This window comes from Lissotriton helveticus, chromosome 8 (genome assembly GCF_964261635.1).
Source record: "Lissotriton helveticus chromosome 8, aLisHel1.1, whole genome shotgun sequence".
In the NCBI taxonomy this organism is placed as follows: domain Eukaryota; kingdom Metazoa; phylum Chordata; class Amphibia; order Caudata; family Salamandridae; genus Lissotriton; species Lissotriton helveticus.
In genome coordinates, this window is record NC_136069.1 from 279,384,899 (window position 1) to 279,404,361 (window position 19,463).

Here is a 19,463-nt window from a genome sequence, read left to right on the forward strand (position 1 = left end):
CAGGCTTCTAGAAGGTTATCCACTGGAAGGTCTTTGTCATTACTTGACCTCTTTTTCTAAGTGGTGTGACTATAAGGGCTTTTCTCCTGGGCTGTGACCCCCAGAAACTATTCTGCAACTCTTGCAGGAAGGTTTTAAAAAGGCTTGGTCTTCAGCTAATGTGAGTGTGCAAAGGGCTGCAGGTAAAGCTGTGTTCTTTTTGGGGTGCTCTTTCTGAAGTTGAGAGATGGGTTTCTAGACTGTTTAAAAGTTTTGATTTGATAAGATCCAAAGTAAGAAAGACATTGCCATCTTGGGACCTTTTTCTAGTACTTACGACTTTACAGGGACCTCCCTTTGAGCCTCTGTCGGATGTTTCTCTGAGGTTTTTGTCTTTAAAGGTAGTCTTTTTGATTGACATTGCATTGCCAGAAGAGCTGGTGAACTCTGTGTTATTATTTTCTCCGGTGACAAAATCATGTCTTTTTGTTTCATTGCATTTATTAAATATTGAGCATGAGTTCTGTATCCTGTCTTTCTTTTATATACACTTGGGTATTCTTGCATATATTTAGTAATGGAGGAGGAATGAATGAGGGGGAGGTTTGGTATAATCTGGAAGTGTGGAGTCCTTGTTTCCCTTTAATAGTCAAAGGTGAGGGTTATTTTGATTGTTTGTATTTTTAGGAGGTGCTTGGTAGGAGTGACTGAGGTGAGGCTTTTCCGCACACATTGCATGTAGTGAGTTATTTGACAAGCCGTAAGGAATTGGCGTAATGAAGATTACTGGTAAGTAATCCAGGCATGACAGCAATCACAAGTTGATAGTTTGACTGACAAAATTTTGATGTATGAGAAATGTGGATTGTATGGTAGAGTGGTATTAACAATGATGAAACAAAATTGTCAGCAAGGAAGAAAAGGGGTTTTCCTACTTATACTTTTTCCTCATCACGCAGGAATTGAGGTTGGTAAAACTAACTAGGGAAAATATTACCACATAATGCAGTTTTTGATCTGATTATTTTTACTTCCCAATTCCAAATTTTGCATGTTGGAATGAGGGTTAATATGCTTTATTGGTTTTACTCAACAGTGAAAGCACATGTGTCCCTTTTTATAACTCATTCCCAGATGCAGACTTTCCAGGTATTACCTAGAGGGATAAGCACTTCGCATACACCAGGTCTGATCACAATTTGTGACCAATTTAATATGTCAAATCCTTCACAAAGTACCATTTCTCATTTACCGCTGGAATCAAATTCAATTTCACCAAAGGCAGGATGTTCATGATGAATTGGTATGCTTTTGTGTTTTGTTATCCATGTATTGTACATGTTTCAAGAATTATTGGTCCATGAAATCTCATTTTGTCAATTTATTTGCAGAGAGATCGCTGAAAAACTCCAAAAACAAGGTAAGTGTGTTTCATATGTCTCTGCATGATTGAAATCTAAACATGTTATTTAGGTACATACTAAACTATAATCACCTTTTAAATGAGCATAGAGGCAGGAGAGATGTCATAGTTAGAAGGTGTATGTTGCACGTACGCACTTTCTATAATCCACATGTAGAGCCCTTCTTCTTATCCCCTTAAGCGCTGAGGATCCAATGAGCTTGCGCCTCCTCCTCCTACCCCCTGCCCCCCATGCTGACCCCTTTTTGATACTTATGGCAGTTTATGCTTATGTCTTCATAACTTGTCTTAGTACAGAAGATACTATGGCCAAATGTGTGTCCTTTTTCTCCACATCTTGTGGGTTCTAAAGGTATGTTTGTGGATTCATTTGGAATGCACTGAGAAAAAGTAGCAAAATGTAGCAAAATGTTAGTTTCTGGGAGGGAAATAAATGCTGTTGAAGAAAGTGTGTGCTTTTTCTATATCATCAACAAATGTTTTGATATGCTAAGATCACTTTCTTCCCAGCTTTCAGGAGTAGAAATAGCAGTAAAAAAAACGTTTTTGTACCAAGGCCTTGGCAATTCTCTAACTGGTAGTCAGTATTTCACTATTTGCCGTTTCTACCTTCGTACAGTTTTTGGGTGAAGAGGTGTGACACCAAAAGTTGAAAAAGGAAAGCTGTACATTTCTGAACAGCAAGCAAAGTTATGAATTTAGCAAGGTTCATTGCTGTAGATTATTCCTGCTTTTCTCAAAGAAACACATCAATAAAAAAAAAATGACAAGAGTAAATAGGAAAAAATAAAAATAGGTGACAATGTTTTAATCTGTAATTTTATTTGCTACCATGGCTGATCGGCAAAAGTAATATACCATTAGAACTGTAAAAACACTTCTAGTTCCAAGGATATATAGAGTTTGTTGGTTGACCAAAAACACACAATAGCCAAAGGCATCAACCGAGTTGAAGCTTACAATGAATTTTTATTGTGTGCTGACCTTGCATCAATTCATAACCTAAATTCTAATGAATAAACAATAGTAATGGAGGAAAGTTATGCTCTTTTGAAATGTGTCCAAGAATCTGAGTTTAGAAATAGAAGGTATTTGTACGACTCTGAATTTGGGGTTATCTATTCAGAGGGCGTTTTGCAATATGTGTTCTTTCTTGCACACTGACTTACATTTGGAAGCCACAGATGGAAAGATCCCCCCCCCCTCTTCCCTCAATAAAACCGCAATACTTGTGTGGGCATGCCTATCCCCAGCAATATGAAAACACCCTTAATGCAACATAAAGACATCAAGATGTATTTCTTGGAATTTCAATCTTTCGCTGGAAATGGTTAGCTTGGGTATTTCTGCCGAGGGTCTGCTGCCATCCAGGAAAACCTACAACCCCAGACATTTCATAAAACTGGACACCCAGGTGGAGTCTAGGGTGAGGTGCCACTTTTTCTTACTCACAGAACGGTTTAAACATCAAAATTTGGCTAATATAGCAGATTTTTCTCAGATTTCTGAGAGGGAAAGTTCTAGAATCTGCAAGGATCGATGAAAGTCCTATTCCCAGCATTTCCACTTGTCTCCTGATAACAAAACATACCCCAGTGAGTGTGCCTATCACCTACAACAGCAACGGCCCAAAATTCAACATGTAGGCACCAAGATTTTTCCTTAGAATTTTAATCTTTCTGGAGAAGTGAGTAACTGCAGTATTTGGGTCCAAGGTTGGCTGGCACCCAGGGAAATCTACCTTCCTCAAACATTTGGGAAAACTAAACACCAGGTGGCATCCATGATGGTATGGCGTGCATTGGTCTGACTACATTTTCCGTCTCAGAATGACCTACAGATGTCAATCTTTAGCACCCGGTATTCCCACACTTCTCCTGGTAGAAATGGTACCCCACTTTTGTGGGCAGGCCTATCATCCACAAGAGGAAAGTCCCCAAAATGTAATACATAGACAACAGGATTTTTCATAGGAATTAAAATCATAATGGGGATATGGGTTAGCCAGCACCCATGGAAACCAACCTACTGCAAACATTTCTAAAACCTAAACACAAAGAGCAAGTCAGGTTGGTTTGGTTGTGGGGATCATACTACTTTTTCTTATCCAGAATATCCCGCAAAAGTCAAACTTTGGTTAAAATCACAGAATATTTTCATGTTGCTGTGAGAGAACACTCAAGAATCTGCAGTGGTCCTACCAACCGCTGTTCTCACTCTTCTGATAAAATGGTCCCCCTGCTTATGGGGGTCGGCCATTCATCCATGGCAGGAAAGGCCTCAAAATGCAAAATGGAAGTATCATGATTTTTTCGTTGACTTTCCATCATTCTGGTGATGGGGATAGCTGTGCAATATGTGCTCTGCATTGTCTGGAAATCATGGAAATCTACCAACTCTAGATGTTTCTAAAGGTTGGTGTGACTTGTGTTGATCCCACTAATTTTTCTTACCCAGAATGCCATGTCACTCTCAAGCTGTGGCTAGCATCACAGATTTTTTTCACATTTCTGTGAGTTAATGCTCCAGAATCCGAAGGGTATTGACAAAAAGTCCTACCACCAAGCATTCCCATAATTTGTATAAAAATAGTGCTCACTTGTATGAGTAAACCTATTGAGGAAACGGTCAAAACTTGGTCAATGTTGACTTCAGAGTTATAGTTTTTGTTAGTTGACTCCAGTGACTTGCATTACAGCCATACACTCATGGAGTAGTGTTTTCATTGGGAGAAGTGTGGGAACGCAGAGTGGTAAGACGTTGGCCATTGACTGGAAATGCCTGAGATTTCTGTTGCACAAATATGGGAATTTTTTCATTTTTTGACCCATATTTTGATGTTCTCAGGGTATTCTTGGTAGGAAAATGTGGTGGTATCCTCATAAGCCAGGTCTTCTGGGTCTCTAGGTTTCAGAAATGCCCAAGGTTGGTAGGGTTCATTGGGTGCTGGTCAACCAGAATTGAAATTCTGCAAACCCCCATTATGCCTTCTACTTGGGGCAGAATTATTGTCTGGGGACAGGGGTACGGGGTATTGCTAATATGGAATAGTTCCCCAACCGATTACTTTTTGTTGTAACGTCATTCACACCGTGGCTCTGCTCCACGCAGGCGTAATGTACAGGCCGATTGTATGTCACGACTATCCTTGAATTGGGAGGATGTGTAGACAAGACAGGAGTGTCAAAAAAAGAGAGAGAAGGCGCTATCTCTAGTGTCTAGGATGTAATTCAGTGGAGTTGTGGCGCAGTTAGTAAAAAAGAGTGGGCAGAAGCTATGTCTCAGGATGAAGTTCTAAAGAACGTTATAAACCTCATCTCTAAGGGTATTCGTAGGGAAAGCACCAATTAGCATTAGACCTTTTAATGCAGTCATTGACGAGTTGTGTATTGTTGCTGATCAGGTCATCATGCATGGTGATAAGATAATTCCCCCATTTGACATTCATAAGTGACTCTTTGATTTGGCGCATGAGGGGCACTTGGGACAAACCATTACAAAGAAACGGCTGAGAAACCAATTTTGGTGGCCTGGAATGGATGGTGATGTGGTTAATTGGGTGGAAAGGTGCAGTGAGTGCTGTGAAAGTGAGAAGAGACTCACGGTGGGACCCCAGTTCGTCCCTAGTTCCATCCATGACCCTGGCGTAGTGTGGTACAGCATATGCCTCGATTTTATCAGACCTATGCCGGGTGTTCACCCCAGTAAAAGATTTAGTTTAGTGGTTATGGATGTCCATACTCGGTGGCTCATTGTTTACCTACCTGGAAATAACCACCAGAGTTACCATTAAAGTATTGCACATGATTTTCAAAGAGGAAGGTTATCCCTCAGTCCTTATTATGGACAATGGGACCCAGTTGACTTCCAATGAGATGAGAGAATTTCTGAATGAGTGTGGCATTAAACATTCGTTCACCACTCTGTACAACCCACAATCCAATGGGATTGTCGAGAGAGCCTATCGCATGATTAAAGACGCGATAAGTTTGGCGCTCACCAATAATCTTGACATAGAAGAGACTTTGAGTGAATTGGTATGGGCCTATCGCACGACTGAAAATTCCACTACTGGAGTGGTTCCCTTTATTGCCATGCGGGGCAGAACACCAGCTTCCAAACTGGTGCCTCCTTGGATCAGAGAATTGGTTGAAGGAAAGAATGGTGGTGGTTGTGATGTGAACATTCCTGTACATGCTTCCAGGAAAGTACACAACAGAGAAAAGAACGTGTCTAACATATTTGTAGGTGACTGGGTCAAAGTCCAAATCCGGACGATGGGTCAGAGGTCTATGTAAGTTTCGTGGACCCTTCAAGGTAAAGGAAGTGTACCCTTTCTATGTTGTGTTGGAAAATGGGGAGAAATGGAACCTACGTAGGGTGGCTAAGTACTGCTCACGCGACCATCCTCCTAAAACCTTGGTTAGTAATGCTGTCACCAAGAATTCATGTTCAGGTTACATGTTGGCCCATGATCGTCATTTGCTTGACAGTGCTCACACAGGTACAGAGGTGAGGGCACCAGGCCCTGGTGGGGATAACTTGAGCACAGGTCAAAAAGCAATTGACACAAATGATGTGTCCTATGATCTTCATGGCGCTCAACCTTATCAGAGACCCTTACGGGCCAGGAGACCTCCTCAACATTTGCATGATTTCATTGTGGGATGATTCATTTTTTATATTCTATGTTCCTGCCTCCAATTCACCCCGCCTTCCTATTGTCCTTTCTTCCACAGAATTCCCTACCTGCGCGTAGAGGAAAGGGGGGTATGTTGTAACGTCATTCACACCGTGGCTCTGCTCCACGCGCCACAGTGGAATGTTGGAATGCGAACGTTCGATGTTGAGCGCCGCACGCTGACAGGTCAGTGATCATCTGCTGGCTGAAGGCGGCGGACGCGCTGATGTCGTGTTGCCATAGCGAATAAAAGCTTTAACTTAAACCGTGTCTCCACCTCATGTTGTGGTCACAACACTTTTCTCACTTTTTTCTATGGTAGTCGAGTGGGCTTTCTGGCCTCCGGATGGACAGTTTGGGGCATTTACCCTTTGTCAACCCATCTTGTGACAGTAGAGGTGTGTGTGTGTGAGGGGCGCTTAGAAAGCCCACCAGTGTAGGACCTGGCTATCCCCCTGGGAACCAAATAGTCTTTTTGCCCCCTTATCTTATGGGGAAGATTTGAAGGTTCACATTCTCTCATCCTGCCTCAGAGGGCAGAAAGACCACTGTACACCAGGGTTTTGTGTCCAGAAACGGAAAGGTGTGTGGCATCGGCCAGCACCAGATAGCCTTTCTGCTACATGGAGAATGCAGAATGGGAGAAGGGGATACCCCATACGTCAAAACTACACCCAAAAGGACCCCACATTCCCTCTCACTTGCCATTGGGATGGCTGAAGTGTTTGTGCTGTAGATCCCTAAGGGGAGGCTGGAGAGGGCAGGACAGAAAGATGGTTGGGGGCTCAAAAAGTGGTGATGCCAGGATAGATGGGTCCCCATTCCATTCTTTTAAACAAGCATTTGCAATGCAATAGGTCTCGCATTTGCAAAAATTTGAGCCATTGGCATTGTAAATGACAAACTCTTCATCCATGTGTTGGTTTGAAAACAGATAAATAAATGGCATTGAGATATACAGTGCCAATAGCTTAAACTTTGGCATTGTAAATGACAATGCCTTTTATCTATGTTTTAAAAAAGGAAACATAAATAAAACGCATTGGCATATACAATACCAATAGCTCAAAGTCATAAAAACCAAAAATACTCGATCTCTGAACAGCAATTCATGCTTCTGCTTTTCAAACTTAAAAACATATGTTGTATTAGAAACATCTTAAACACCTTAAACCAATGTAATGCAAAAATTCCCCTTTTGAAAATGTTGTCCATTCATAAATAGTATTTTATAGAATAAGCAATTAATGCACACATATATACACAGTCTGTGAAACACTAGATATAAAGGGGCTTCCAGTGCAGAGAAAAACACACAGCCCTGTTTCCCCAGTCCGAAACCTCTAACAAGCACGAACAGACATAGTAGATGTATTTTGTGATGTCTGCTGCGGCTTTGAACTGCTCAGTGAAATATCTCACTGGATTAGGTAGGTCACTAAACAAGTGCTCCTTTAAATGTCCTGTAATTTATATGTGTGGATACAACTGAAGTACACTGTCCCGTTGTACACGACCACTGGTCCCTGCAGTACGGGCAAACCTGTAACTGCTCCTCGCTCGGCGTCCTACAAAATCCCGAGACATCATACACGGGTCAGATAAACTGGCTTGGACCCATGTATGTGGGCATACATTGGAGCTCGAACGTTAGGTTTTATTGTCATCAAAACACTTGCCACTAGTTACATTTACCTCGTAAGGGGTCATGCAGTTTTAACGCGTTAGATGCCGGATATAAGGATCGTGAGACTGAGGCTGAACCGACTGAGCTAACTTACACACTATAGGAGGCGTTGATCGTTTTCTTTGTGCAGTAATAGGTGGCTAGCTTGTGGCAGTCTGGGCGAGTTCATTTTTCCTTGAATGGGGTGTGAATGTTAACTCACTGAAGAATACACAGGAAGAGTGGATAGCAGCAGCTAAGGGAATTTAATTTGTTGAGGATGGAGCTAAGTGAAACAAAATGGAGACTCCTAAAAACTCAAAATGATCCGTCCCCAGGGAAAGGGTGTGTCAGACGGTTTCACCCTTTTGCAGTTTAATAAGTATAAAGCTAGACTTTAAAATTTGTATATAATGCAGCAATTGCTGATTTGCTATAGCAAAACCAGTTAAAGATTGCCGTATAATTTACACATCGCCTCAAAGGCCAGGAGGCCAGAGCCCAGCACCGTAAAGCAAATATGCTGTGGACTTCCAGTATTGTTTGGTAGGAATCCGCGTCCCAAGTTTATGCGGCATTTCCCTAAGGAAACAGAACACGTCAGATAGCTGTCAAAAAATGTCCTTTCCCGGACTACGTCCGCCCGGAGGTTCTCACGCTTTTCCTGTTCCACTGAAAATGGTGATAAGATTGTGACAAAGTAACCTGTACCGGCGGTGAGAGTGTGTAAACACACACCCATCACCCGTGAGCGCAGCAGGCTGTTACTACCACCGCGTGTCTGCTAAATCTGAATTTAACTGTGACACTGCTGCTTCTGCCGCCGAGTAGTAGGGGCGGTTTCAGGGGGTGTTATCGGAGTCCGGAGACGCATAAGTGCTGGAAGGCACACAGCGCTACTGATACAAAGAAAGGCGCTCTCGCTCGTGAAAGCATGGTGGAGCGCGAGAAGAGACGCGCGCGTTCACAGCGTGAGATTCGCGCGTTCACAGTGCGTGTCTCCTAAAGCGCGCCACGTAGCAGCCCAGCAGGAGCAGGACGACCAGGAGGAGGGTCTGCAGTTCGAAGCGCTGGCCGAGGGATCCACCGTCACCACCCACATGCTGGCCGGGCCGTGGCCGGCATCATGGAGCATTGCCTCATGTACCCCGTGGACTGTGTGAAGGTGCAGCCGGTGTGTGGGGAGAAGTGGGGGGGGGGTGCGCCTGTGTGGGTGTAGCTGTGTGTATGCGTGTGTGTAGGTGTGCGTGTGTATATGTGTGGCTGTGTGTCTGTTAGCTGTGCGTGTGTATATGTGTGTCTGTGTGTCTGTGTGTGTGTGTGTGCGTGATCCATGGTGACTGAAGAGCATGCCGGAATCGGAGCACGTGTTCACGCGCGAGACCTGAACCGATTCCGGCATGCTGCGCGTGCCCAGCTGTTGTCTCCCTCTTGGCTCGATGTAAGACAAGCCAACAGCAATAGGGTCTCGCTGCAACAGTGCTTTCGCCCTGTGTCGCAGGTGCCAGACCTAAAAAAAAGGATCCTAGGCTCGAATCACACATTGGATGCCCACTTCTTGTAAGCTCACAGCACACCCTTAATTTGGTATGGGGCACATATTGAGACAGTGCACATGATTACAAAAAGCATGATGTTATCAGCGCAGGCACAAACTCTGAAATTTCTTGCTAAATGGATTGCATTAGTGAAGCACAGGTCAGCAGATTGAAACCTGGTGCAGTCTTTCAGTGGAGGCAAACTGCCTCTCTTTGAGCAGGGGAATGCCTGGGGTGGGGATCACTGGGACCCCCATGCCACCCCATAAGGTCAACCACAGAGAGCATACTGAATATGTACCTCCTCAATGTGGCACCTCTTGACAGGTTTTTTGCTTCTGCACCCACATCTGTAATACAGCACAGGTATAAAGACAAGATGTTCGCTCATGTGCATGAAGTCATGCCCCCATGCAAATCAGGACCTTCTGTAATATCAAAATGCCCAGTGGGACCTGTCAAACGTAAGTAAACACTAATCTGTATGTCTGCTGTTGTAACTATGTGAATCCCAACAGTCTACTTCCCGGTCAACAGTGCTAAACACTTTCAAGACTGCACTAGGGCTGATGGCGAAGAGTGGAAAAGGGAATTGGGATTTGAGAGAAGAAACACAACAGGTGGCATTGGTTTGTAATTCCTCTGTAGCCTTCTCATCTGATAGAAGCTCTGTCAGATTTTGTGCAGTCTCTCATAACTAACATATTTTTTATACATAACAGAACAGAAGACGACTGTTACTCTTTACTCTCACATCAAGTTAAAATATATGCGTTTTTTATTAACATGGATTTTGTATGAATGGTAGCATTCACCAGGAAATGAGTCATAAAGTAGATTTATAGCAGGATTGAGTGTGCTGGTATATATGTATGTATATATGTATGTATGTCGCTATATGGTATTTCTAAAGCATGCACTTAGCCAAGAGGCAGGAAAGTGCTGTACATTTCAAAGATAAGCATAAAGTCAATGAATAATAGAAGAGGTAGCTGGTTTGTGGACTGTTAGTACATTGTGAAATTGTGTTGTATGTTTCCAATAGTGACTAATGTCACTATTATTGCTGTTTGTTTCCAGTCAGTACTTATATAGAACACTTTATGAGTTACATTATGTTATCTATGAGTAGAGCACCAAGTGGCTCCATTTAGAGGTTGAAGATAACAGGGGAAAGTATGTAACCCTGGGGGACTTTGCAGGTAATGGGGATCTTTCTGGACCCAGAGGTGCTCATGTGAACTAAAAACTAACTGGAGGTACCCATGTGAACAAACTGGTGTCTGCTGGAAAGATAGGAGGAGAACTAGTTAAGGATATTGGTGGTGAATCTCATTTGAGGTGCCAGGGTGTGTATGAGGGTGAGATAGTCGACTGTGTTGAAGGCAGTCAAGCAATATCAGGAGGTGGGTGGATGGTGAAAGGGAGGTCTGAAATGGGCAGCGCACACATGACAACCACAACCCTGGATGGTATGACTCCTGTCACCCCAAGGCGGATGCCACTCTCAGTGGCAATGCCAATATGTCATGAGCAATGGGTAAAAGGGGTGGCTAATAATGCCTATTGCAAGAGATGGATGGCAGTGGGGATGAACAACTGTGACAAGCCATGATAGTCGTATAGAGAAATCCAAGAATCTGCTGCCATGGGAGCAGAAAAGTTTTAGGAGTGGAAATTGTGGTCCAAAACCAAGATGAGATCGCAAGCCCATATTTAAGAAAATTTAAAAAAAGACCTGTTATCTAGTATGCTTTTTACCAGCTGCTAGGGAAGAGACAGGGGTCAAAAGACTATGTGGATGCTAAGGAGGGCCAACCGCCAACCCAATATTTATTTTTTTGTTTTTTATTTACTTCTGGAATTTAGTGTGCTTTCTGCCTTCCTGCAGAGGACAGTTTAGCGGTAAATCCCCAAATCTGCCTCCTGACGGAGCCAAAAGACTGTGGGCTTTAAATGTGTGTGTTTGGGTGGGTGCACCTCGATGCCAGGACTGCCAGGACAGACTGGTCACTACCCTATTGTTTTTTCTTTAGTCTACACCTAGTGTCTAGTGTTTTTCCGGCCTTCCTCCCTTGAGGATGACAGAAATTCATCAATCAGTCCCCCGGGCCAAAACCTGTCTAAGGTTTACATGTTGTGTCCTCCTAGGACAGGCCAAGAGCCTATTCTTATTTCTTTAATTCACTCCTGGTGTTTTCTGTCCCTCTTCCAGTCTGCCCCCTTGAGATTAGAAAAACAGTGCGGGCTCTATGGGTTTAGGATGTGGCTCAATTTGAAGATGGGTTAACCCCTATCCCAATCTCTCCCAATCTGCCCCCCATCGAGTTAGAAAGACTATGTTGGATTTAGAAAGGGAGGGTGACTTGATGCAAGGACTGGTCAACACCCACCTCATTCTTTTTTGTAAATATATTTTTAAAAAACACTGGTTTCTGGTGTGTTTTCTGCCTCCTGTTGAGGTCAGAAAGAGTAAATTCCCTTAATATGCCCCTGAGGTAGGGCCAATAGACTGTGTGGGCTTTAGGGTCAGGGGGCTGGCATGATTCCAGAAAAGGCAGCCAACATCCCATATTTTAAAAATATATCCCCGGCTTTCATCCCCCATGCCCCCTGAAGAGCAGATTTAATGTCAATCCCCCATTCTGCCCCTGTGGGGTTAGAAAGACTGTGTGGGCTATAGGTGTGGGGGAGAGCAGATTCAGGGTAATGCCCCGGGTGGGACATTATCAGAAGAATTTGTGGGTTTTAGAGGTGTATGATGCACCTAGTTTCATGAGGGGTGGCCCCGGCCCTATTCTTGAAAATATCCATCCCTCTTCCCTCACCCCAAAAGCTATGAGCAAATTGGGGTAAAATTCCAAAATTCATAGTTTTGGTAGGAATCTTGTGTGATCCTATAACATCTACATTTTTTACTAAATTTTTACACACCCCAGAGTTCAATGTTTGGTTTAACAAACAAAGTAGGTAAAATGTTCTGCCATACAGGGAATTTAAGAGTTGGTGAACAACTACATCTACCTTTCATGGATTTCTATTTTCCCTAATCCGTGGGGTACCTAAAGTGGCATCAAGAGTTGAAATATTTCTCCAGCCTTAACCCCTCAACAGCCTCCTGCTACTAAGAGCCTTGCTTACATTCTACTCCTCACAGTTTCTTCATGGCCCGGCACTCATGGTTGCAAGGATACTTCCAGGTGTACCAAACGTCAAACCTGAAGTGGCAAATATTTACTACCCCTTTCTTCTTCTGATCAATGTCCGTGTCAACCTTTAGGACATGCTCTGGTTGCTGGTTTTTCTTATCTGTCTCCTATCCTACTTCTATCCCTTGTGTTTATTATACCACAATTCCATTCAAAATCATCCCACTCTACCCTCATCAACCCTATCCCCAGTGGTTAATTTGTAAAAAATAAATAAGTGCCGAAGCTCTCGTCAGGAGGCAGCTTGCACCAGCCGATTTCTTCTGTTAGCGCTGCCTAAAAGAAGAACTATGAAAGTGGGGAAAGGATGTTGCGTAATGACCAGACCTGCCGACTTCAAAGCTGAAGAACCAGGTTTGAGTCTAGGTGTTGGCTCAACATCCTGTGATTCTGGGCAAATCACTCAAGCTCCCCGTGCCCACCACAAATTAATGTGTCCTTAACTGGTGTTCATAAAAAGCGCCAGTGTTGATGGATAAGTGCCGGTGCTGAGCACTGGAAAACACAGGCTCAAATTAAGCACAGCCTACCACCCTCCCTTGTTGACTGTATTTCAGCATAATTCATACCCTCAAAGGTACTACCAAACCTACTTGCCTTAACATTTGTGACACTGCATCTCATCAGGTATGGATGCTTTGAACCTTTGTCATATCTGCATGTCTGACACCCTCGCCCCTAAAATATCTGACCTCACTGAGGAGAAAACAATGCAAGCTGGTTCAACCCTGAAGGTAGTGCAGTCAAAACAATTAATAGATTTTGTGAGTGCAAGCCAATGATGCGGTCTAATAGGCATACCATTTCAATGCAGATACTGCAAAAGAAAAATTGACAGTGCCGAAAAGCATATCATTTCTACAGCATGTCGACTGCACCTATTAATAAAGTAACTGTACAAAATAAGGTCAGGATGAAGCAACTCTCCAGCATGTGCAAAGATTATCTCCAAGTCCCATGCATTGAGTAACTCCCTTTTCCACCTATTCTCTGATAAATACCCTGCTTTGAAAACTTTCATTTCTTGCAAAGCTCCCTTCTCTTTACATCCCCCTGCCTACTATCACTCTTGCTCATGCCTTGCTCACCCATTTCCATCTCTGTCTAAGTTTCTGCCACTCTTCTCACCAATTCTGGTAGTCTCAGGCAGACAGACCTGCTCTTTAAGCCTATGAGAACCGAATTACTACACAGTCCTAGATACTTGATGGCCAAACGGAACTTTTACATTTTGTTGAATTTAGCAACATACAGGGCTTGGCACAGGTGAGTGTTTACCCAGGCCTAATAAGGTAATTTGGGGCTGATTTATAATTTGCTGGATTGTTTTCCCTCATCAGGGCGACTAAGTAAATTACTCAATCGCCTTGACGGAGTACCTGGCTGCCAAATTTTGAAATGTCCGTCAGCTTGATGGACATTTCTACCATTCACAGAAACTACTGTCAAGGCGGTTCTTGTGAATGTATTATAACTTTGCCTTACACTTCATCTAGATACTTATTTAATTTTCAAAAACAAACCCCCAAAGTGGACTTTTATTTATGAAAATAAAAAAAGCAATGCCCCCCTCGCTATGGTGAGAGGGGCATTTGAAGTTTTTTACTGCCCCTTACCATCAGGGTTGGCCTCTCGGTGATAGGCAGTAATAAAAAGCTATATATCTGCCTATCTAAATTTGGTTGGCAGACATAGAGCCAATTCTCTGATGCACCTTACTCTGTCAGATGGTCAGAGTAGTCTCCGCTGTTGCCAAACTATGGTCCGCCCACATATAAATTTGACAAGCGGGCCATTATATTTGCGTTAAGCATTCTTGGGCTCTTTTGCTGCACATACTGCTAATATATAAATCAGGACCTAATTATGAATCTCCATTTGGGCACAGACACATTTGAAGTGGTTCTCCTCTTTCTTCCCTGACAGATCTCAAATGGATTCCCTACCATTTTTTTTCCAGGAAACTCCAGATTTATTCCACCACCTTGATCACTCCTGTCTGCTCCTTTGCGATTACTTGTTTCATCTCTGCTAATGACTCCCCAATCATCACAGTAATCTTCAGATCAATCCATTCCAACCACAAGAGCCTGGAAAGAAGCCTTGTTGAAGTTGCGCTCGACCACTTTATGCTAAAGTAGACAACACTTTGACTCTTATCTGTTATAATACTTCCTTCTCTTTAACAATCTGGTGGCCACCTGATTTAGCCCGAATGTATGACGTTACAACGAATTCCGTTGCAACGCATGCCTTTACCACGCATGCGTTACAACGGAATTCGTTTTCCACGCATAACCTTTACCTCGAATACTTGCGTGGTGACGTCATACGTCGTTAAGAGAAAGCGGAAGTTTATTTTCCGATTTCTCTTAAACAACGCTGATTTTCTGCATATCCCGACGTTACTTCAGGTGAGTTTTTTTTTTGGGGGGGGGGGGCCCCCCAATCCCCCCCTTTTTTACTTTTTACCTTTACCACATATGCCTTTACTACAAACCTCGTAGTAAAGGTATGCGTGGTAAAGGCTTTCGTGGTAACCACGCATGCGTTGTACTGCATGCGTGGTTAAGGATTTCGTGGAAACGGCTTCGTTGTAGTGGCCGTTTCCCATTTAGCCCCAACTGCGGGAGATCCAATAATATAAAGAAAACAGTCTTCTTGATGCACAGTTAACCCTAACTTTCTTACCTGTCAGTCCTATAATCCATCCCTGTGGCAAGGACTTTGTACTCGCCCTACCTGATTATTCAAATAGACTAATACATATACTCCAGCATGCTCAAACTGGGCTCCTAGAAACCCCTCTATTCGCTGCTTTCTGGTCATTAGCGCCTAGTCACTCAACAAATCACTTGTCAAGGCACACTGATTCCTTTATTGGGACTAAACTGATGTGCTGTTTATCTAACCACATTTTCTGCTCAACTGAGGAACTAATCTTAACAGTGCCACCTTTCATGAATGTACACTACAGCAGACATCTTCCTCTTGCTCCGTAGATGCCAACCCCACTTTCAGGCTACAGGCTAGCACATAAATCAATGTCTTCTCCAGTAACAGGCCTGCCAGTACTATATGCTCACTCAATGAGCCACTCTTTTTTATTCAGAAGTGGTATTGGGGAGGCCCAGCCACCTCCTGTGTATCCTGGCCATACTAATTTTTGTAGCTTTTGGAGCTTATTTTGATGTCGGGCAGAATTACTTCTGCCTGGCACTGACTCGGTCCTGGGAACGACATACACCTGGTCAGCTGTACTGACTGACTCATTTCAATGCGACTGAACACAGTTCAGTCTCATGCTCCCTTCCTCAATGGGAGCTCGTGGTACAGCCGTAAACCAGCTGTAACACAAGCTCCCATTGAGGAAAGGGAGGTGCAGTTCATCCCTGCACCAGGTGGCCACAGGGTGCAGAGATCAACAGGGGGGCACAATAGGTGCCCCCTCAGCCTCCCACCGGAGGCCATGCACAAAAGGGGGCCCTGCTGGGGCCCCCAAATACTTTTTCCGACATGTCGGGCAGGCCGGCATGGAAACCATGTCGGAAAGTGTCTATCGTAATCTCAAGGGCAGAAAAGTCTGCCCTTGAGATTACTAGCTGGATTCCGACCAGCGGACGGGCTCTCTGAGCCCGTCGGATGCCAGCCGAAATGACCGGCAGGTTTACTTCTGACCGCCTCTATCATTTTTTTTTTTTTTTTTTTTTTTTTTTTTTTTTTTTAAAAGACGTTTATTAATGTTCAAAGGTACAGTACACATAGCGAAGCCTACAACCCTGCGGGCCGGCTGCAAATGAACGGTGAATCTTGAGGGTGTGGGCCATCATAAAAAGGGGGCATGTCGTTACGTCCCTTGTGTCCCCGGTGTGCTAGGACATACAGAAGATAGTCACATTTTCTGAAGTTAAGAAAGTAAAAGTCCATAAATGACGCCTTATTTTCCATTTTTTTCCTAGAACTGAGCCATAAAAACGGCAAACTAAACAAAACAGTTCGTATCGGTATGTCCCAATGTTCCTATCGCGGTTTCCCCACTCGAGGTCCGTCCCACTGGCACGGCGTTAGTAGGTGCCACCCCTGAACGGTGTGTCGTTTGCCGATGCTGCTGCAGTGCAGCCAGAGGCCAGAGGTGTGCGTGCGCAAGTGTGCCTGAACCCGGAGTGGGGCGGCCCCTGCGGGCCATGGTGTGTCATTGGTCGCCGGCCTTGTTATTGGAGCATGTGGCATTCAGGTGGAGGAGCCTCGCCGCCGGTGTGGCCATCAGCGTCTACGCCAGCAGTCACCGTCTGTAGTGCCGTCAGTGGCTTCTGCCCACGTCAACACTAGGGGTCAAAGAGGCCACCGTCCGTGAGCAGGGGTCCGATACTGTAAACAGGTAAACATATATGTGTTGATGGGTGGGGGGGGGGGGGGGGGTTGGAGTGTGCTTGCGGGGGCGATGTCAGCGACTTTGTGTTTGGGGCGCGCTGCTGGGCAATGGCCACTGATGGGCGCCTGCGTGAGCGTCGGGTCGCGTCTGAGGTTTACGCGTTGGCTGTGTCTTGTCTGTGTCAGGGGGGGGGGGGGTGGGGGGGGGGCGCCGCTTGCGGTGATTCCTGCGATACAGCATTAGCCTCTGTGACCCACCTCTGGCTTCACCCAGTCTACGTGAGCCCCCTGACAGTGCCCTCCCCCCTCAGGGACCCCAGGATACCATCCCAGTGCTGAGCTATCGGGAACTGTCGCAGGCCCGCCGTTTCTTCCCGGTGGAGCGCCGTGCTTTCCGCCCCTGCCCAGTTTGTAAAGGATGCGAACCAGTGTTTTGGGGTAGGCGGTTCCCGCCGTTTCCAGTGGCGCGTAATCAGCCGTTTGGCCGTAACGAGGCCCAGATCCCAGAACCGCGCCTGCGTTTTGTTCAGCTTAGTTCTTTTATAGAGGCCGAGAATGCACGCCTCCCACGTGTCCGGCAGTCCCGGGCCCGTGCTGTGGTTCAGGAGTGAGGTCACCTCCCCCCAGTACGTGGTCAGGGTCGGGCAGTGCCAAAGCATGTGTAGGATATCCGCGCCTAGCAGGTCGCACCTGGGACAGACGGCAGTGTCGATCGCGAAGTATCTGTTTATTCTATCTGGCGTTAGGTATGCCTGGTGCAATATGTACAGTTGGATGACACGGAAGCGGGAATTGCGGGGGATGTTCACGGGGCTAGCCAGTACTAGGTTCCACTCCCTGTCTGTCCAGTCCCTCCCACGATGCGCCGCCCATTTAGCCCTAATCTGCTGCGTGGGTTTTTGCGTGTGAATGAGAAGCGCCTGCGCTAACCAATGCGTGATGTGCGAGCCTCTGCCCATTACATGTAGATATTGGACCAGGTGGTGCATCGGCGGTTCATCCTGGATGTCGCCCCAGGAGTCAGTGTATGCCCGTATTACCGTCGCATGGAGTAGGAACTGCCCGGCCGGGAGCCCCGTGGTGTCAGATAACTCCGCAAATGAGAGCAGGGCCCCGTCAACATACAGGTCACCCATGGTCTCTACTCCAGCCGTGACCCAGTGGTCCAGATTGCGCTGCGTAACCGTCCCGCTCCTCCTGGGGGTGCCCAGCAGGGGGAGGGCAGGGGCATATGGTCTGGTGCTTTGCGTCAGCTTCAGGCTGCGGAGAAAACATTTGCGGGCCACGGCTACGTGCATGGGCAGGGGGCGGGGTCCCTTGGTCAATGGGTGAAACAGGGCGCAGGTCTGAGGATGCGTCCACTGGTAGGCCGCTGTGGCCGTATCGTCCAGATGTGCATCGCTGAGCCAGTACGTCACCCATTGGAGCTGTGCGGCCAGGTAATACAGCTCCATGTTGGGGACAGCCAATCCCCCCTCTGCGGTCGGGGAGTACAGTTTAGCCAGCGCCACTCGAGGTCGCCCCGTGTTCCAGATCAAGTCACGAAGCATTGATTCCAGATCGCGGAATATCCGCGTGGGGACATACGTGGGGATATTCGCGAAGTAGTATAGCAGCCTAGGGAGCGCTATCATTTTAATAAGAGCTATGCGGCTGGGCACGTTCAGCGGAAGGGTTTTCCAGAAGGACATCTGAGCTCGCAGAGAAGAAATGGCGCGCACCAGGTTGCCCTCCAGTAAGTCCTGTGGGTCTCTATAGATGTGCAGTCCGAGGTATTTAAACGTGGTCGGGTACCAAGCGAGTCTGGCCCCTCCAAGATGCACATCACATTCTTCCTGATCACGGCTAAACGAGTATGCCCCGGACTTGGCCCAGTTGACCCTGAGGCCCGAGACCTCTGCGAAGGTCCGGAAGATGTCCGACAGCTCGGCTGGCACCGCGGTGAGGTCCCGCACATAAAGCAGCAGGTCGTCTGCGTAGAGTGAGACTATGTGCGTTCCGTCAGCCAATGGGATCCCCCATTCCGCTCCTCTGTCCCGCAGCAGAGCTGCTAGTGGCTCAATGGCTAAGGAGAAGAGGAGGGGGGACAGGGGGCAGCCCTGCCTGGTGCCTCTGCGCACCCCGATCTTCTCCGACAGCAGCCTTCCCGTCCTCACACGGACACTGGGGCTCTGATAGATCAGACCGACCATGTCAGCAAATGCATCTCCCACCTCAAATCTGTCCAGCACGGCTCCCAGGTATGGCCACTCTACCGAATCAAAGGCCTTCTCCAGGTCCAGGACCAGGCACCCCGATCTAGGCCAATGCGTCAGAGCCGCTTCCTGAATCCGGAAGAGGCGGCGTAGATTACGAGACGTGCTCCGCGCCGGCATGAAGCCATTCTGATCGGCGTGTACCAGAGCTGGTGCCTCCAGGGCTAGGCGGCGGGCCAGTAGCGAGGTGAAAATTTTATAATCTGTATTTAGCATGGCCAACGGCCTATAGGACCCCATGAGTGCGCCATCCCTGCCCGGCTTCAGCAGCGAGACCAAGTTTGCCTCGTTAAGCGAGTCTGGGAGTGCTGATTCTTCCATTGCTGTATTGTACAACTTGA

The 19,463-nt window shown here is 46.1% G+C and overlaps 1 protein-coding gene across 3 annotated transcripts in view; it reads left to right on the forward strand.

The window, feature by feature from the left end:
- Positions 1–19,463, forward strand: part of ELMOD1 (ELMO domain containing 1) — a 420,914-nt gene that overhangs the window by 287,504 nt on the left and 113,947 nt on the right. For all 3 annotated transcript variants that reach the window (XM_078657035.1, XM_078657034.1, XM_078657036.1), the window contains exon 4: positions 1,371–1,399. In XM_078657035.1, the coding sequence (XP_078513161.1) occupies positions 1,371–1,399 (29 nt within the window). The remainder of the gene's footprint in view (positions 1–1,370; positions 1,400–19,463) is intronic.